The 21,030-nt window shown below is 41.4% G+C and overlaps 1 protein-coding gene across 13 annotated transcripts in view; it reads right to left on the reverse strand.

The window, feature by feature from the left end:
• Window positions 1-4,116: 4,116 nt before the first annotated feature.
• SNAP91 (synaptosome associated protein 91) overlaps window positions 4,117-21,030 on the reverse strand; it is a 62,446-nt gene continuing 45,532 nt past the window's right edge. For 6 of the 13 annotated variants that reach the window (XM_063150590.1, XM_063150588.1, XM_063150586.1 and 3 more), the window contains 13 exons: window positions 20,793-20,870; window positions 20,616-20,687; window positions 20,059-20,142; window positions 19,161-19,244; window positions 15,583-15,720; window positions 14,138-14,287; window positions 12,773-12,803; window positions 11,476-11,587; window positions 10,589-10,612; window positions 8,448-8,531; window positions 8,274-8,378; window positions 6,746-6,846; window positions 4,117-5,543 (listed from right to left, as the gene is read on the reverse strand). In XM_063150590.1, the coding sequence (XP_063006660.1) occupies window positions 6,754-6,846; window positions 8,274-8,378; window positions 8,448-8,531; window positions 10,589-10,612; window positions 11,476-11,587; window positions 12,773-12,803; window positions 14,138-14,287; window positions 15,583-15,720; window positions 19,161-19,244; window positions 20,059-20,142; window positions 20,616-20,687; window positions 20,793-20,870 (1,055 nt within the window). In that variant the 3' untranslated portion in view covers window positions 4,117-5,543; window positions 6,746-6,753. The remainder of the gene's footprint in view (window positions 5,544-6,745; window positions 6,847-8,273; window positions 8,379-8,447; window positions 8,532-10,588; window positions 10,613-11,475; window positions 11,588-12,772; window positions 12,804-14,137; window positions 14,288-15,582; window positions 15,721-19,160; window positions 19,245-20,058; window positions 20,143-20,615; window positions 20,688-20,792; window positions 20,871-21,030) is intronic. The other 7 variants (XM_063150583.1, XM_063150581.1, XM_063150579.1 and 4 more) reach the window with 6 other exon arrangements.

Raw genomic sequence — 21,030 nt, forward strand, 5'->3', positions numbered from 1 at the left:
ACTAAAAACCCCCTTGACTGATCAACTCAGACTGGCAGGGTGTAATTACAGACACATTGTAGACACATAAGGCATAATCTTAAAATTAACTTCAGAATTTAACCTGTCCTACGCTTGCATCTCAGTAACATTTTAAAAAACCCTTTTTATTTATATGCTGACACACTCAGAGTATGAAAGTTGCCTTTCAAAGCTTGGAGCCATGTATTGTTCTTGCATACAAAATCTATTTGCTGACATTTAGCACCCACACTGCAGGCCCGCAGCAGCTTACAAGGCCGAGGGCACAGAGCTGCCCCCTCCCCGGGATCCCTCCATACCCACAATATTTCAGTGCCCACCCCCTTCCTTAGAGACAGCCTGCAGCCCCGAGAGCGAGAACACACCATTCATCCCCCAGACCGTTCCCTGATGCATCCATCTTCTCCTTCCCCTCCTCAGGGCAATACTGTCCCTCTCCCACACAGCCTCTCTCCAGACTTGGAAAGGCAAAAGCACAGACAAGGACCATGGCAAGGGGATGTTCTTGGGAGGGCAGGGGAGGATCCTGCCCTACGTCACCAGATCCCACCAGTCCCTGTACTTTCCTGGAAAACAACTTACCTGTCTCCAGCTACCACTTTAACTCTGAAAGATGGGCTCAGATTGCGCAGGATGTGCCCCCATGGGTGCACTTGGTGGTAGGAAATCTCTGCTTCCAACAGAGTGGGACAGTGCTCTGGCAGGACCTGCAGGACCTCTTAAAAAGGATGATTACTTTATAATTTTATTATATTGAGGTAAATGGAGAAATCTCTTCTGTCGTTGCAATGGGCCACAACTGGGTAATAATTGACATAGACTCTCAAGACATTTACAGAAGGCTGATCATTTTCATTAAGAAACCCATACTTTTATACCCTAGTTTGCTACAGGTGGACCTAACTGGTCCTCCAATCAAAACACCATCACCATTGGCTAATTAAGAAACCAAACCACCTTTGGTAAACAAATCTCCATAACACATTCCACATGTTCCCAATACCAGGTGCAGCAAGTTAAGAATTGTTTCTCATTCTTTTCTCTGATCTTCTCACAGCCTTTCCCAGAATGATGCCTGGGAAAGCTGTCTGTTTCTCTCTGTGGCCAGAGAGCTGCTGCCACACTCTTCCATCATAATAAACTATATTATGAAAATATGGCTCAAACTTGGCCACGTTTCCACCATGAGCATTTTAATGCAGGTGCTTTACAGTGCAGAGTGGGCATTCACCAACCCTTCCAGGTTCTCCAACACCATCAGACTACAGGTTTGCTCTCTTTAGTCCTTGCAGTGGATAGCACTTTTCTTCACTTGTTTCTGTTTCTGGTCTACTGCCTTTGCTAAGCCTCAAAGGCTATTCTTACAGCTCTAATTGCATGTCTTGGGCAATGAAGCAAGCATTGGAATTCTGCTGCCCATATCACTTGCAGAGTTTAATTAAGGGAAGAGGTGGTGAAGCTTTAGAATCCAAGATCTGGAGCAGAAAAAACAGCAGTGCTGTCTGCTTTTAAGTATGTATAGCCTCTCTCCTTCTGTAGTCCCATCTCTGAAATTCTTATTTCAGCCCTTCATTACCACTCCAGTGTCTGCCACTTCCCACACTGCTCACAGCGCTAGCAGTATATAACACATGGAAAAAAGATTTTCTATTTTAATAAAATTTCTGATATATTTCAGGTCCTGGAAGGTCTGAATCACTAACTCAGTGTATTATCTTTATGTTACTGACACTACTCCTACCAAAACAAGTTTCAAGGCATTAAGAATTATTGGGATGTTTTTCCTTCCCCATGCAGAGGAGGTTATCTGAGCATGCAGCTCTTATTCTGGGATGAGAGATGGGGAAGGAGGGGCAGGAGCAGATGTTCGTGTCACAAAGACAAAACAATGTCAGCCATGGCCACCAGACATTTCATGAGCCAGGTGCTGTCTGCCCCCAGCAAGTAGTACCCCCTAATATCAAAGCAAATCGGGAGCAAATCTTCCTTTCCCTCTCTTTTACCCCCAGCCCAGAACAGCTTTTGCTCTTGACTTTCCTGCTTGTTTTTAGGGCAAGTCACTAGCCTTTGCAGCTGCCTTACTAAATCTTAAGAATGGAAGTTCAGGTAGCAGGCTGACTGTGCAACCAGCGTGAAAGGCTAAGGTGGCCCCCAGGATCTTAGAAGACAACTTGGAGGTTTAGTTCTCACCATCCAAGCTTTCATCCGTGGAAACACCAGCATCAATCCAGAAGCCATCAACTCAAGCTAGAGTATATTTACAGCTAAAATTTTCAAATAAAGACAATTAAAATTAATGAACAAATGAACAAAGGAGTGGAGTAGGAGGCAATGCTAACTCCAAACATTAAAAAAAAAAAAAAAAAAAAGTCCATTCTCCAGAATGAGTTGGATTTTTTTCAAACCTCTGCAATAAGCTGAATTCAGGTTCTCCAGGTGTTTACCACTCCTTAAGGCACTCACAGCTTAAGGAGGAGCTACAAAAGCCACATGTGGCCAGAGGTGCCAGCTTTTCAAGAAGTCAGCACACAGGTCAATAAGAACTTGGATAAGGGACATATCAGCTGTCTGAAATCTGTCCTCCTCTCATGAAAAATGCAGGGGAAGGAGACAGTTTCTTCTTTCTGCAGATGGGAGCACTCCTTTCCACCCACTCTTCCCTACAGCTTGTATTGAAAAGTGGTTAGTCATAGCAGGACACAGACACGTTCGTGCCTGGATGAGGAAACTCAGATGATAACAAGAACATATTCTTGTCTGCAGGCCAGGAGACAACCACGTGGTTGCCTTGCAAGCCAGATTTTATAATTCCTTTGTGCTAGGGAGAGCAAGTCACTTGTTTAGCCTTAGTCAGCACCTGGGGAAATACACTGGTTTTACTTCCCAGAGTGAACAAACTTGCGCATGCTTTTCCCCCAAGCTTCCTTTTTGTCCAGACTTCTATTTACTCACACGATAACAAATCACACACACATACAGAGCTGTTGGCCATGACATCTACAGAAAACTAATCAAAATCAGGACAAGGGGTGTGGGCATGGATGAAGCTAATGCAGAAAGCCAATTATTCTCTGGTAGGAGCATGTACCTGGCAAGGAGAAAACCCTCACCCCGAGGTCTGGCCCCTTGAAACATGGGATGTTGTAAACATTCATTTGCAATTCAGTGAGTAGCAGCTCATCATCTCAATTTCAGTAAGACACTAATGAGCTGATCTAAATATATTTACTTGTTTGGTTATGATTCTCCTCTGAAAATGCTGTCCTTGAGAAGACATGCAAAACACAGTGGTAAGAAGTCAAGCATTCTCTGCATTTGGCAAGACACAGCACGCAGGCAGGGTAGGAAAAACCATGGTGAGCCTTTCTGGGGGTGCAGTTACTGACCCTGTCCAGGTCCTCATGCTCAAATAGTGAGGAAACACAGCAATTTGCTGAGAATTACCCATTTTTAATCCAGAAATCTGGGATGCAACTGAGAGCTCATCATAAGGGTGAGATATAAAACTGATGCCCCCTTTGTCCTGCCCTGGGGCATTGCAAATCCTGCAGTGCCAGGTGATGGCACCGTGACAAGAGGTTTCTGGGCTGCCCCAAGTGCAGCCCTGTCCCCCACCCAAAACCCTTCCAAGGAAGGCCTTTGTGGTCCTGGGCAGTCTCTGAGCCCAGGAGGCTCGGGGGGCTGCTCCTACCCATGGCTGCCATACGCTGGGCACAGCTGAAAACAGCTGGGAATGGTAAAGAGATGAAATCACTGATGGGGTCTATTCAGATACATAAAAGAAACTATTAAAAAAATCCTCTAGCACACCCTTGGTATTTAATTGGTTACAAAACTGGCACAACAAGGGCAGAAAGCTGTGAATGTGGCACTTAGGGACATGGATGGGCAGTGGGGGTGGCAGTGTTAGGTCAAGAGTTGGACTCTATGATCTTAGATGTCTTTTCCAATCTAAATCATTCTATGATTCTATAAAAATCATTCCCATAAGCAGCAGACTCATCAGTCAGTGTCAGGACCTGAACACATTTTTCCCCTCTCAGACAATATTATTGTGCTCAACATCTTAATGAGTATGAAACTGGCAACAAGATATTTACTTTGATCAAGGTGTTTATTGCATCTCAGAGGGCACACATGCACTGGGGTTTTTTGTTTTTGGGTTTTTTTTTTGTTTGGGATTTTTTTTAAACTGAAATACAAAGAAAAGCCATTTTGAAATTAACTTTTTATAGAACTTTCCCATTACAGTGTATGTTATCCCCACAGCAAATTCAGATACAACCACTTTTAATGGTACCATACATTGATTAAATAGTTCATTTGAAAGACTTTAGGTGAATATCTTTCCAACCCAATATGCTTTTACAGAGAACTGCCAAGCCACTTGTAACACTGATCAACAGTGACCTCATTGAAGAGTCAAGATCTTACACCAAGCCATCAGCAGAAACAGTATGAGAACAAATAAAAATCAAAGGAACACAGTATGTACAGTAAAGGGCATGGATCTCCGGATCAGAATTAAATCTAATCACCAATAGTACAAAAGCTACTCACAGCGCATTCGGGGCAATGAGAAAACACTATCCTAAGGCATACACAGGTAAGCACTAAATTAAGAGATGTACAGAAGAACTGAACAGAGATGAGTAACATCACTTGCAATGTTTTGACTACAGATATACCAAAAAAGTGCTCTCGTATTTGAAATCCCTTACTGCCAGCACAACTAGGGTTTTTCCCAACTACGTGGAGAGAAACTGACCCTTTACTTATTTTCAGTAGGTTTAGCAAGAACTGATAAATATGCCAATTATAAATGCAAAAACTTAAAGAATTAAAATAGATTTAAAATTAAAAACAGCAATAAATATGGTATTCTTTCAGATATGGTTTTTTCATTCTTGGTAAATCATTGAAAAAGTATTTTTTATGGAAGTTTTCCTTTATATTACTTTAAATTATTTTAACATATACAGTGCCACAAAAATAAAACATTTTTTTCACGACAATTGAGATTCCTGTGACTGGAAAAAAAAGGTATTTTGCACAATTTTGTAATTATTTTCTTTAATATCTGATATTATCACACTATGTTTTTTAACAGATATAGGAGAAATTGAGTCCTAGGGAAACTTTGGGTGTCCTCAAAAAGTTATATACATTGAAACCTTCAAAAACCACAGACATTGCTCCAAATGGCTCACCAAACAACAGCTGCATAATCTGCCCCTGTGGGATAGGTTCAGAAAAGCACTAGAAGGCATCAGAAACATACATCCATTGTTTAAATTGTAAAACACAAATAACCCAAGTACACAAATTTCGAGAGAGTAGGGATAACAGCTAAGGTAGTACACATTCCTAATGTTCACTTTCACAGCTGTGCTACACGTTTCAGGAGGAAGAGAAAGTCTGAGTAAGCACTGGGTTTGGTACTGGTGGCTCACTGACAAACTCTGAGCGTCCATTTGTAGTCTCCAAACTCAGTTTTTAGCATCCAGTCAGAAAAAACGCAGCTGTGAATACAGAAAAGCATTAGATGAAAACTGATATAATGAGTTAGTGAAGCATGTTCTACAAAGAGCATGAAATCTGCTCATCTCTCCACATCTCAAAGGGTTTACCATCAGAAGCAGAAGTCTTCCCACAGCCAGTTATGGATCTCCCTATTATAAATACAAGCTGAGAGCATGAGTCCCAGCAGTGGTGCATCTCCACGCCTGGCTGTCTCTGCCAAGGGCCAGGTACACCTCTCTGGGGCTGGAATTTGGAGAAGGGTGAAGTGGAACTGGGAGATGCCTGCCAAGGCAGAATCACTGCTGCCAGCTCCAGTGCAGAGTGGGCTCAGAACAAATTTTAGAATTAAGCTCTAGGAAGGGAGAGAAGTGACTCATGAAGAAGGCTTTAAAGTTATGTAATGATTGTCCTCTCCTCACCTTATTCTAGACACATTTTTCTAGACTTAATTAGAAAATGCATACCTTATTTCTACATTATTATTTTTTAATTGGCTTAAGCCTTAATTCGATTTTATATTCCTACCTGGCCCTCCAGAACCATCAGAATAATGTTTTGGCCTTTATTTCATTCCATTATGCAGTACTGTTTTTTGCTTCTCTTCCATTTTTCTTTGCATTTACTCTGTTCCTCCCCATTACTGCTCAGGACCTCAGAGCCTTACCATTCAGAAAAGCCTTGAAAAATTGTATGGCAGGATAGGACATTAGCTGGCAGCAGTGAAGAGCTGCAAACAACTTCCCTTGGTGACAAGAATATGTAAGTTTTTCCCCTTTTGACACCTTCACACCTATGATACCAAATCTGTTGCAAAACCCACAAGAGTGGAAAAAGCCTCTTCCACACCATCTGCCCCTCAGTAGTATTTGTACATTGCTATCATTCTGTGTGTTTCAGTAATAACTTCAAGAAAATACCTAAACGTGAATGCTCAGACTGAATGGAAACAAGGAAAAAATGGAAATTATGCATTGAAGATACTTTTTTTTTTTTTGCCAAAAGCAACCGTCAGAAAAAGTTTATCTGTGAGTCAAGATTTCAGGCTAAAGTTAAGAGTGTGGACAGAGAATTTGGTTTTCCATACAGTGCATGTTTCTAGCTCTGCAGCTGCGATTTTATCTGTCACATTCAACCTAAGCATCATCTGTGTGCCAGACATGTACCGGAGAGTGACATGCTGGAGCAGGCAGCCACAGAATACCTTATCGTTTACAAGAAATCCTTGATGTTAAGATCCGCTAATGGGTCCTTTGTTGGAGGTTTCTTGGGGCTCTGAGTAGCAGGAGTTGGGCTTGGAGAAAGCTGACAGACGCCAGCCAGGAAGGCAGGAGAAAAACAAAGCAGACAAGAATACACAAGCGTTAGATAGACACAGGCAGTTCTCACACAAGCACACTGCAAGCATAAAAAGTTCTCATTTGTCTGCAAGTCCAGCCGTTTTGCTCAAGCATTGCTTGGATTCCATCCTCACTACAGGGTTAACGATGTTTGGCAGGTTTAGTGGCTAGGGCTATAAATACTGCAGATTCTAATTAGCATAGCTTGAGATCTCTCCCTCCCTGTAAAACAGGGAGGCGTTAGAACCTTCAACCCAGACAGAAGAGACAATTGTTAGATGTTAAAAACCAAGGTTCAGAGCAAGCAGAGTGCACCCTTCAGGGTACTGAAATTCCCTGTTACTGGCAGTTAAGTACAAATTATTTGACATTGGTAATGTAAATAAGAGTCCAAAACAAACTGGAAATATGACTAGATCATACTGGGTTCCTCGTTTGGCAGGTATAAAAATGGTCATTCAATAGAAAACATCAGTTTTGAATTTCCATGCAAAACTTCTGATCATGGTGGTCAAATGATTCTCCCACTCTGTCCTTACTCCTCCCCACTCCTACCTCAGCTCAGGGCACAAGAGGTATTTTGTATGTAGCCCTGGCACCTTGATGACCCCTTTTTCAGAAAAAAAATTCTGTTTCCCATCATGGTATTCTTGGTAAGCACAGAGATAGTTTAAAGTGGGAGGAAAAGCAAGACTAACTATATTCTTACTTACAGCAGTTTCAAGTTCTGTTTTTTCTATTTTTACATAGAAAACCTTGACAAGCTTCATTGGGAATGTAGTTCCCTACATAAAAATGGTGGTTTGCTATATGTTGATTGCTTAGTATTTGCAAAACAAGGGCAGCCTGGTTTCCAGGGTTACCAATGAGATTTTACAGCTGCAGCATCAACTTCCATCTCCCTCCTTACTTGAAAGGCAAGATGGACTTCTGACTCACAAAAAGAAAAATACTACAGCTAAATAATTTCCTGCATCGACTATGGAAAGGTTTTTTCTTTTCAGTATTATTACAAACCAAACTCTATTTGAAGTAATAGTCTGGGACAGGTGTTACAGCTTATGCTGCATCACCTGCTGAGTGTAGCTCTAGTAAATTTTGGTAGGCTGTGAACAGAATAGCAGTGCCTGAGAGTTCCACTTGCAGCTTTATTCAAATATCCTCCAAAACCACATCTTGGATGCAGTTATCTGTAGGAGACTTTTCAAACCCGTTCCACTGGTCTCACACAAGGCAACTGCAAAAGCCTTCCAGGCGGTTCATGTGACTTGCTGCAAGGCAGGCAGCTGATCCTCGGCGCAGCGCCGGGCTGGGCTGAGCTAACGCACACACACACGAGCTGCTCTCCAGGGGCACGGGGAGCACGGAGCGCTGCGGCAGAGCGATGCTCACCTGTACGCCAGGGCCGGCGGCGGCTCCAAACGGGGGCCTCATCATGGGCTGCCCGTACATCACCGGCTGCTGCGGCATCATGGGCACCCCTGCACCTGCCGGGGGCTGCAAACCAACACCGAGTCAGCAGGGGCTGGGCGAGGGAGGGACAGCGGGGGAGCAGGGGACACTCACCATCCCAAAGGCTGCTCCTGGCTGCGGCACAGGCGGAGTACCTCCTGCTGCAGGAACAGCACTCGCTGGAGGCACAGCTCCCGCCTAAAAAATAAAAAAAAAGGGCAAAAAAGCACAAAAACCTAACAGCAACCATCTGGAAATCACACAGAGTCTCCAGCATTCTCAAAGCTGCTCTGGAAAGTAGGACTGTTATGCAGCACATATGCAGCCTCAAAACCACAATGCTTCAAGGAATGAGAGAGCTGAATGAGTCCTTATGCTCAGCTTCTTCCTTCATGAGAAAGCAATGGTGACACACTCCATTCTCTTCATGAACAGAGCCCATTTACTGACTACAACTCAAAACAGGCCCAAGAAAACACAGTTTCCTTCTCCTTATAGTGTAAGAAAGCACCCCAATTTCATAACAGGTAACACACTATGACACTTACTGTAGCAGTATATTTTAGTAAAAGCTTAAGCAGACTATAAAGCTAAAGGAAATAGCTGCTATAATTAGTTTACAGTGAAGAAAAAATAATTATGCACCAAGATTCATTGAAGTTAAAGCATATGTTCACACACTTAAACCACAATCAGAACCATTACTAAGGACAGTTTAGTTTGTCTTGCTATGATTTTCATTCAAATAATAAAAGGCAAAAACAAAAGTTATCTTCCACTACAATTCAGGGAGAACTGTTAGTTTAGTAGTCTGACTGGATATACAGCACAAGAGCACCTTTAAAGAGGCCACCCCACCTCACTTATTTAGCACAGCCTACACATCATCCCTTTTGGCTGCCTTCTGTGTAACTCCCATGCAGTGTCTCCTTATAGCCTTGAAGGCATCTAAACCTTTCCTTTTCACAGATATATACAATCCAAATTATCAACAGCTCTGAGGAGAGGCAGAAAGTACTCAAGGAAGGGACGAAAAAAGGGCAGTAGGATTTCATTACTGCTCTTGTATGGCCTAAGCACACTGACACCATTTCTGGGGCTGTTACAGGAGCTGTGTGGTCGTGTCTGTGCCTCCACATCCTTACCACCCACCTCGAGTCAGTAACATCCCACAGCACTTGGAGAGCAGCTAGCACACTTACAGTTCAAAGGAGAGTGTGTCTCTGGAGATATGCTGGCACTGTCCAGTCCACTTCTGAGAATGCTGCATTTTAGTGCCTTGGTTGATCCTTGCCTCCAGACTAAAACATGCCAGTTTCTTAAGAAGCTGGAGACAAGTCAAGATAACCTGTCCCAGACTTATTTATCCAAACTACTACATTTTCTGGCTAAGAATTTATGAACTCTATTCTAGTCTGAAAGTTTCAGGGGAGCATTTCAGTTAAAAATTGTACTGTGCTAGCAGAGTCTCCAAACTAAAACCAATATCTGGACAGTCAGGTATGTAAAGCAAGACACTAAACCACACAGGTTAATGATATCAGATGCAGTTGGATCACTTTTACAGGAACACACTGTAGCTCAACAGCCAGTCAGGCAGATGCCAAGAAAATGGCCATACAAACTGAATCTGCTCCTGCCTCTAAGCACAAGGTCACTTGAGGGGATGGGGTTTGATGTAATTCTGCTGATTTTAATCCTGGAATTGAAAGTTCACAAGAAAGGGAAGAAGTGACCAAAACTTAAGTGGTTCAATAGTGACACGAATAAAAGCTTCATTTTTTTCGTTCATATTTATTTTGCCTGCAGACCCAGGTTTCTTTGCTTTCAAAAAGCACCTAAGTGCATGATTCTGAAGAAATATATACAACACAAATGTTTCATGAAATGCTACCAAAACTACCCAGCTTCCCAGAAAGACCAATTACTTCTCAGATGGTAAAATCATTACAAGTTCAGACTGATGCTGCAGAAGCTCGAAATTTCAGGCAGTACAAGTCATCATCAGGTAGTTCACATCAAAGTAAAGCAGTAAAGAGATCATTTTCAAGCTTACAGCACAGAAATGGTTAATCACTACTGCCGTAATCATCCCACTGGCTGAGAATTGTCTCTTGGACAGACAGCCCAAGAGGAGCCGTGTTAGAAGCTTCTAGCTAGTTTTAAGCCAGCAGTAGTAACTGCAGTGCAGGTGAGTGCTGTTAGTATCTTCATGTTTAGTAAGTGCAGTAAGAGGTCAAAAAGAATTCACTTACACTGTACAGTATTGCCCAGCCTTTCTATCAAGAAAAAAAGTTGGTGTTACAACTAACACATTAAGTGAAGTACAGAGAATTCTTGTGTCTTCCATAACATTATGGAATGTGCTCAGAGTCATGTCAACACCTGGCTTTGGCAGCAAGGAACTGAACTGGTCATGGTCCCCATTCAGAGTTCTTCTTTCCTTTGCCAACCCAACCTTGTTCAAATGGAGGCTGTTTTAAGCCTTGTGAGACATTTGATGAGGTTGATGAGATATTATTCCTCTTCAGAATACTTTTGTAGCTCACTCATTATCAAGTTGCTCTTGTTCCAAGTTTAGATTTTTAGCTCAATTTGACCCTCTTCTCTCAAAATTAGTGCCTTCTGATACTTTTTACAGGGTAATCTTACCTTTTCCAACTGTTTTACTCTGCTAAATAAGCTACCCACTCCTGATCTAACATCAGGTACTTGATCAGTATGAATACTGTATAGTCTTTTGATCTACTTCATCCAGTAAAACTCGAGGAAAACTTAGGTACTTTCTCTCCTTATAGTACATCAGCTTTGGATCAATAGTGTTTTATTTTGGGCACTTGACCTGGGCCTGATCCTGGCCAGATCTACATGGCTAATCACACACTTGGAAATGCCCACAGGTATTAAATGTACAGGTAGAGCAATACCTTGATACACAAGCTAGTGTATTTTTCATTTACTACTCAATGGTTTATTTATACCCACTGTAAATGGGTTCTTAAAAATGTGACTTGAAATACTCACATAATTTACACAAACTGTTTAGCCTCAGTAAGTGGAGCAGTCCCTACAGGTATGCTTGCACAGCCTCATCAAATATTGGAAGCCCAAAACCAGTGCTGTCTATGGATTAACCACCTACCAAAGGACCACCTGGGACACCACCAGTTGCCCATGTTGCAGGTGCTACTTTTGGCTGCCAGTTGGCTCCTCCTGTTAACTTTTTCTCTCCAGCATTCCACTGCAGGTCTCCCCTAACAGAGAGGGAGAGAGGCAGGCTATTATTTGCACACTTCCACAGTGAAAATGAAAAGCAGTTACAGCATACATTAGCATTAGACGTGCAGCTACATTAGCTTATGGTGTATGCAGTTATTAACAGAAAGATTTACTTTTAGTGACACTCAGTTTCAAGGGTTGTTAGCAGTAGACACCAGAACACTCTAAGCTGAAGTCAGTTACATGGTTATGGCCTTTGTGGTGAGAATTAAAGAGAAGTTTTACTTAGTATTGACTGAAGGTAACATATCACATATACCCTTGCAAAGTAGGAAGAGGGACTGCTACTGCCTATTCTACTGGGGCCAGGCAGGAGAGCTGCCTGCTAGATGTCTTTGAAAGGCCATTTCAGTGCTGGAAATCTTGCTCAGACAGCTGAAGAAGGAAAGCATTCAGTTCTGCAAAAAGTTGATAGATACAAGAGAAACAAATCATTCATAGAATAAAAGGGCTGTCGAAAAAACAGGTTTTGTTACAGACTGCCCTACCAGAATAAAATACACCATTTGAACAAAGTAGATTGAAGGAAGCTGCATTTTGAGGCTAAACCTCATGATAAGTTTGTGCACATCGCTCCTGTCATCTCCACAGAGACACAAAACATTTTGAAGTCTTGCATACAGAGGAAGGCTCAAGCAAGCAGTTAGATTAGGAAGATAAAAACATAAACACAATGCTGTAAGTATTTCCTTTTGCAAAAAAAAAGTTATCACTGCATGGAATGAACCTCTCTTCTATTCTGGAAGTATTTCAATGCCTACACAATAAGTACATCCAGCATCTGTAAAAATATAACACAACTATTTCATATTAGCATAGATTACTGAGGGGAGCTATAAAAATATATATTATCTGGACTATTTGTTCATTATAAGCTGTTTGGAAATCAGCTATCCAACATGAAAGCAGTAATTTACAGGAAAAAATATTTCTAACACTCAGATTCAAGACAGCGGTTTTATAAGCTATATCACGAACACTGAGTACCTTAATTATTCAGTGAACCTGCACAGAATAGAATACTTTCTTCAGAATTTCTCTGGAGTGGGAGGTCAGAGCATATAACCAATTCACTGCTACTTAATAAACACTGAAATAGATGTAGTGCTTTACACCAGAGTAGAAATCTTCCTTTTATCTTTAAGCAAAGTTGAACTTACTTTTTAGAAGTAGAACCAGAAATTCCAAGATCTGAAAATTGTAAGGAAAAAAGGAAATAAAAAAGAAACCACACATTTAGAAAATTGGAGCCTGTCAAAGCAACAGCTTACATTTCATTGCACTGGGGCCTACCAAGAGCAAAAAAGTTTTGGCTGTCTTCATTTAGACAGCATCAGAGGACTGGCCACATCTACCTATTCTTCAGGACAAACATCTGAGAAACCCTGCAGTTGTCTTGCACTTGAGAAAGTAATTTTTGCTTCAACAGCAAATAAAAGTAACTATATTTAGGCCCACAAAATGCCAAGTTATTTGAGAGCACCGAACTATTTACCACAAATGGTAACACTAGTTTCTGTTCCTCATCACACATTCAGAAAAAAAAAGCTGTATTCTACATACACTAAATGTGGACATTGCCTATAAGTTTTCCCCTGCTTTATCTGCTTGTTCACACATGGGAACTCCAAATAGTTTCTTTAATTACCCTTTGGAAGAAGTCTTAAGATAAATTTTAAAGAGTTCTCTTCTAGCCGGACCATTATAACTCCTGTAATTCATAAACTGCTGTTTGATTTTCTCCTCCAAATTTGGATATAGCAGGTGATTTGCAGAAGACATTTCAAGGGATTAAGACTCTTGCTGACTTCCAAGCACAGTATTTTCCTCCACACCTAATAGCCATGTCTGCACCATAAGATCAGTTATACCTTTGCAGTGGTGTGTTTACATATACTAAGGGAGTATTAATTTTATACAACTTCAGCAGGATTACACCTCAGCCTAGGTGGGCTTCTGATAGGTTTTTTGGAGGGATTGCAGCTACTGATCTCTAATTACAAAGGGTCTAGCCCTTTTTCCTACTACAGGAAAGTACATATTTAAGTTCAGCATTTTAAGAACATATTTGTAAGTTCTCTGCCCCTGCCTTCTCGAGGGCACTCATCACCCCACTGCTACTCTTTGTCTCATTTAACATGAAGTCAGCTATTTGTTTCCACCAGCTTTGCTGCTTAAACTGCCATCAGACACTTTGGACAATTTTCACCTTTCCATCTATTACAGAGGGGCACATCCATTAAGAGTCTGATGGGCCTCTGAAATGTAGCTGGGATGATCAGACATTACAAATCACACCCACCAAACAAATGCCAGTATTTGACTCAGATCCTGGGCTCCAAGAAGGATAAACCCAGACTAAGTGAGTCAGCTATCTGAACCAAGCCTTATTCCTGCTGATAGCTTCCCCAGTTTCCACAGCAGAACAGGAGGATACTGAAGCAAGCTAAAATGGACATTTTCCATTTGCTCCATGGAAAAGCAGCATGCATGCCACACCACTCAAAACTAAAATTTGTACTTACTGCCGACTAAGTTTGCGAGAGACGAATCAAGATCGCTGCCGAGGCCTTTGCTTGCTGCTGCAGCAGGGACTGTTGCTGTAGCTGCAGGTGCTACAGGCTGACCAGAAGGAACCATAGTTGGCATAAGAAGATCACCTAAGCCATCAAACACTGGAAGTGAAAGGAAAGTGAGTTAGAACAGCAGCTGTGATCAAAAATGCACTGCCTGCCACTCTGCTGTTGCTCAACGAACACAGCACAGACGACCACACCACAGATCTTACCCAAACACCATTTGACATTGAAAGTAATGCCAACAAGGGCATGCATGTCATTTTACCAGACACTGAATGTACAGTAATCCTCAAAAAACTATACCAATGAAAACTAACATGAGAAGACATGCCTAAAAAAGGGATTTAATTGGAGCATTGAATCTACATAGATACAGCACTTCCACATGACACTGTTTTTCTTACAACCATCCTTACAGAGATGTCAGATGCACACACATTTGTCAGGAGATATTCATTTAAAGGTTTTTAAAATGAACATCGTGCTGCAAACACCAGTCAGAATTACTGTGGCAAAGGCAGTCTTATACCTTGACATCTCACAGCAACAGGATTGGCAGTCTCAAGATGTTACTATTCACTTGCAAGCAGCAGGGAATCGGGAAAACCCACTAACATCTTATGAGATCAGAAGGAACCAGAACCATCCACACAGACAGTGCTATTCTCCTTAGTCCAGTCATCTAACTCAGAAGTTCATTTTTTTAGATCCCTTGAAGTCAAACTGCTTGGTACATCTCTTGGTACATGCCTGAGTTCTATCTTCTGATCTGTATTTGAGGTACATGCTAATGTTAAGTCAACAGGGAGGGGTAGCATGTGCACTGGCAAGCAACCAAATAACCAAGCAGCAGTATTATTTCCATCGTTTTTTCTTGTACGGTTGTAGAACTCACCAATTTTAAGTTTGTAGCAAGGACCCAGCATGAAAAATATAGAATGGAAGAGATGCAAACAAAATGATAGCAGTGATAAAAGTTTAAGCTTATAGTCAGGCAAAGAACTCTAGGGCAGTTTCTGTTGTGTGTACCCTTGTGTGTGCCATGCAGGCTCCTGAGCACCATCAGAAGCTGTGGCAACAGGACTTGCCTCTACACTTGATTTACAGAGTAGAGTTTTCCTTGTTTGTGTAATTCCTGATTCATGCTATCAAGCACATGCAAGGATGACGTATACACTAGTTTGTCTTTTACTGACATGGCAGAATAAAAAATGAGTTCAGAGAGCTCTTGGGCACACACCAGCCTTATCACCACCCTGAGTTTCTTCCAGTAAGAAAGAAAAAGGAGGTCACTGATATTGCTTGTACTCAGAGCCTAAATATGGTGTCATTAACTCATCTACAACACAAAATGTATTAGAAAATTCACAGGAAGAAACCCTGTAGCTCACCTGATGCATCAAATGAACTGCCAGCTGTTGGAGCTGCTGTCCCAAAAGCTGCATCAAAGTTGGGCTGTAGTAATCCAGTTTGAGCTGGAGTGACTGGGGATGGTGATGGAGAGGGAGCAATAAAGGAACCTCCAAAGCCTTTAAAAAACACATAAGAGAGGTGAGGACGTTAGAGCCAGCCTTGTTAGACTGTTTACCAACTCCTCAGTCTATAAAGGGTGGAAAGACAAAGACAATTCTTACTAGGCCATTTTAAAATAAAGAACATTTCAGCAGCCTATGCGAGTTTCCCTATGTTTATTAGGCTTACTTCAGTATAATGGAACCAAGAGGCCCTCATAACCCAAATCCTAGCCCACAGCAAGTCTCATGCTCACAGTAGCTAACCCTGAATATGGAAGAACGCACTGGCATCAGAGATCTGCCCTCATCTCTTCACAGTCTGTTCTAGACATGAGTTTGTCATGGAATAATGTAGCTTGGAAGGGATCTCTGGAAGTCAGCCAGCCACACATCTTGTTTAAAGTCAGTCTAACCAAATCAAGTTGCCCACACATTTGCCTTAGCACCTTCAAGAGGAGCTCTTACTGACTCTCTGGGTGGCCTGTTGTCATATCAGACCATTACAGTATTTAATGAGTTTCCCACACACATTTCCTTTTTTTACTGTCTTTGTGCACCTCCAAGAAGAACCTCCTCTGCATGCTCCTGTGAGTTTTGACATCTATAAGCATCTTTTTAAGGCTGAATGAGCCTAGGTCAGTCTCTCTGCATATGTCACAAGCACAAGTCACCCTCTCTGTGGCTCTCCCCTGAACTCACTCTGGTATGCTCCACATTAAGGGATTCTCCAATGCATTCCACACTACCCATGCCCAGCTGCATTCCCCATCTCCCTTCCAGCACGTGCTATGGTGGTTCCAGCTGCCCTAGTGCCAAAGCTTGTATCAGTGATGCTTTCTCAGGCTGCCTAAAAGAGGCTTCCTCTATGAGCCTCTTCTTGAGGAGGGGGTCTGCAGCAGATCCCAGCTAAAACACTAGATCATCACCTGCCCACCTGCCCAAGGCAAAGCTCAGTGCTTTAAAATATCTGCACAAAAGCACAGATCTCCACAGAACCAGACCAGAAGCAGGCTGACCAAATCCAGGGATGACAAAGGCAGTTCACTGCAGCGATTCCTAAAGCACAGGAGCCACCTAAAGAGCCTGTCTTTCCACTTCCTGAGGGAGAACAAGGAACCTGGCAGAAAGTTATGAGCCAATATCCATTAATAAGGTTCTGTTTAGAAAGTTCTGTAAGCTTCTGCAAAGTCCAGAAAGTGTCTATTTTTCCAGCTACAGAACAGAGGACTCCCCAGCTTCTGGTGATGACTTGTATGATGACTGGTCTTAATCTGATGGCTTTTCACCTTACACAGTTAAAGAGGAATACCAGGCCCAGAAGCCATAAAATTCTTTAATGAATCAATTTCCTAGCTGTCAAGAAATTGCGCAAGACCCCAGGAAAGGCTGCAGAAACAGCACCAACTGAGTTAGATGTGTTGTGTGGACACTCCCAACTGCCTGATTTGGAGGTTGCTTTTACACAGTCAACTAAGATTTCATATAAGAACATGTTCTTTGTATACATACTAGGAAATAGAAGCACATAGTTTAATTGGATAGAAAGATCTAGAAGGGAAAATGGCTAGACTGTTTTATTTATCAGCAAAGCTCTGGTTTTGTCTGCTGAAAGGCTTAGAGTAGGAAAACATTTCTTCCAAAATTCCTAAGCAAGCCAAGAAGGGGCAGGAACTCATCTGACAGCAGAACACATAAAGCAATTATGAACAGTAAGCATACTCATAACATTATGCATATAAACACTTAGTACAACCAAACACTCATAAACCATGAAGGACATGCCTTCAGCCATGATATGAACTCCAGACACTCTTAAATTTAAAACTGGATTACACTGCAGGCTATACATCTGCCATTATCTAGAGTGAACAAATGCTTAGCAATATGCTGCAATGTTTATAGACTCCCTCTGTCTGCCAAAAAAATAAAATCAAATCTACTTGGAGCCCTTTGGAATGTATATTCAAAACATAAATAAAATAAATTTTAAAAAATCATCAATTCATCCCAACTGTTTCAGGTCTGCTTGAGTATTTAGACTTAGAACATCCCTTTTATAATTTAGGTTTTGATTTATTGCAACTCATCAGATTCAGAGTGCACATTGCTGAAGTTTTAAGCCATCTGGAGCACAATTCCTACTTGCATTTAAGGTTAGCTATGGATAATGACATAAAATATTTTGTACTGTAATGTTTGCATAAGCGGAATTAGAATTCTGTCCAACAACCTTGTTGCACCCAGTCTCTTGATAGCACATGTAACTGCAAAAGATTTTTCATGTTCCAGAATCTATTAGTTAAAATTTGATCTATGGCCTTAAGCCATCTATAAACTACTACAAAAATCTATCAAAGAAATATGAAAAAAAAAGTAGTCTTCCACCCTAAAATCTGAAGCAGTCTGTCCTAAAGATTTAGCATGCATTTACACATTATGTCCCAATTTAAGAATCTGGCTTGCTGATTGAGAATGGATGTATGCCTTATTATTATCTAGACAACTTCCTTCATTCCTGTAGCACAACTAGACAATGTCCACACTTTGAGAAGATACTTGAAAATGTAGTGATAACCTACACATCAATTCTACAAAATTGTGCTGGTTTTGGCTGGGGTAGCAATTATTTAAATCATGACACAAATTCCCCTTTCAGAAACATGGGAGAATTTAAGACAAGTCTTCAAACCAGAAGTGCATGTGTTGGGATTTTGCTCTTTACAAACTTCAAATTGGGATGGGGAGGAGTCACAGCTGTTTAGCTCAGCCACTACAATACATGGTATAGCACGAATTTTGGAGAGTAGTACACAAAGAACTCAGCTGAAGCTGCTTATCTGTAGGTTGCAGACTATAATAATACAGTTATCCAAACTCTGATATAGGGTGTGACAGTGGTGAGAGACCTCATCTGACCCAGTGTAAGGAGAGGGTCTCTGTCACTTCTCTGTCCTTGTGCTCAGAAAACCATCCTCACATCAACCCACTCACCTTGGCTAAATGCAAGACTGCTACCAAGTCAGTCATTCAAGCTACTAACATTTAAGTGCTCAACCAAATTAAAGAAAACCAAATTGAATGAACTCAAAGTTTAATTAGCAGTAAGGAACAAGAAGCATAGCCTGAAATCTTGCTTAACTTTAGTACTGCTACAGACTGCCAAATAAACTTCATGGAGACACTCATACTCAGTGAACAGAACAGAAAAATAAGGCTGTGTGGGAGGTAGGAAAACAAAGAACATGGAAAGAAGATAATCTAGGAAGTTAGCTTGTACTTCAGTATACTGCCTCCATTATAAGTCACTCTAGTTTTAATTAAAATATCTGAAGTACTAAGAAATCTTGTGCATAAGTATTTTATTTCACTATCTACACCCAAAGAACATAAAAGATTTCAAACACCATTTCTTAGTATTGCTCTAAAGTAAGAAGTTTTTAGAAGTTCTTTATTACCAGCAAGTAGGTCTGCAGAAGCTGAGGAACTAGAAGCAGCCTGGGTAGTGGGCTGGGGTTCAGAAGCACTACTTCCAAAAGCATCTAAAGGGAATTCCAGAAAGCATCGAGAAAATGTGAGACATTCAATATTAAATACATCAATTCATCATTTATCAAAAGATGACAAAAGAAAGTCACTTCATACATCAGAAGAAGAAAATTAAACTGCTTGGCCATCCTTATTGCAGAGCAGTACCATGGATGCAAAGTTCAGGTGGAAAAAGGGATGTACAACAAACCAGCACCTGAAAGAAATCTCTTCTTTATTTGGACCTCTTCTCAGATACAAATCACAGCATTCAGGACAACAGGACTTTGGAGATTAGTGCACTGGCTGAAAGTTTGGAGTCATTGCAGCCAGAAGCCACTAGCTCACATGAAATCTTCTTAGAGGAATGTTTGGAATTCACTGCTTCTAAGCACCACTTCTGGTCTTCAACATGCCTAGAGTTGGTTGTGTCCATCCGAATTTCCACCTTGTCAAAACCCATGATTCAGATATACCCAGTTTGAGACAAAAGTTCAGCTGCTTTGAGAAACGGAACTGAGAGGAAACGGCATGACCATGGAGATTAACAAAGAAGAAAAAGGACAGAGCAGAATTTCACTGGACATCTGAGGAAGAGCCACACATGCACTGACTGGGGACAGAATGGCAAGTGTCTTGACAACAGGAAAACCAGACAGCTTATTTGCAGTTCGTTATGGTGCAAGTTTAAGAACCAGACGTGCCAGACTCAGCCCTAAGGCCACACAGAAAAGTTGAGAAGGGAAAACTCGCAGCTTTAGCAAAGCGCAAAGGTAATCGAAATGAAGTGATTCAACTCTGAAGTGGTGAGGAAACAAAAATACCCACCACCAAATAGGTCAATCACACCTGAAGAATCCACCTTTGCTGGAGAGGCAGCGGGTAGAGGAGAGGGGGCTGCAAATGCATCCACTGCAGTAAGCATAGGATAAATCATATTTAGTATCAGCAAGGCAACAGTGATAGCTAAATATTTCAAAGCCACATGGGCTCCAACAGTTAGTACCAGAGGTTTGGTAAATTCGGGTAATAGTCTCCAGAACTGCAAACAGAAAGTGTTACATTTCTCACACAGCAACTGAAAAACCACAGTACTTTAAAGAAAACATTGTTTATTTAGCATTTTCTTATGCTTAGAGGAGGATTTGCTCTCCCAACAACCATATCACTTACTTACTGAACTTCAGTGTCAGCCACTTCATCATTTGCATCTTCAGCAAGTGCACATCTTGAGACCAAAGCAGCAAACCCAAAACTTAATGTGTCTTGATACTTCAGTTTAAAGATGTAAATTGGCAGTAAGTTGATTTTTTTTTTTTAAACTTTTGGAAAAAAAATCCAAACCCAGGAAGTCTGTGGAATGGCCTGTGAAAACAAGCACTCACCAGATAAGAGATCACCAGTGAGAGAACTCTCAGGCACAGGAGAAGCTCCAGGTTGTGGAGATGAAAATGTATCTTCCAGGAAGGAAAGAAAGAACAAGAAGTAAGTATCACTCAAATCAAGTTTACACCATTACACAGGCTCAAAGCAGCAGAGTATCAGAAGAATTCTCTCTTTACCTGTACCAAAGAGATCTATGCTAGGAGTAGCATCAGGTTTAGGTGCTGCAGGTGCATCAGGAGCAGACTCAAATAAATCTAAGGCCAAGAACACAACACATCTTTAACTCATTTTTGAAAGGCAGGACTGAAAACAGAAGTTTCCAATTTTGCACATCATATTTGAAATTAACAGGCTCTCTGCTTTGAAAGCCTAGCACACAACACGCATGCAACAACGAATCGTTCATTTGGTACT

The sequence above is a fragment of the Melospiza melodia genome, chromosome 3 (genome assembly GCF_035770615.1).
Source record: "Melospiza melodia melodia isolate bMelMel2 chromosome 3, bMelMel2.pri, whole genome shotgun sequence".
In the NCBI taxonomy this organism is placed as follows: domain Eukaryota; kingdom Metazoa; phylum Chordata; class Aves; order Passeriformes; family Passerellidae; genus Melospiza; species Melospiza melodia.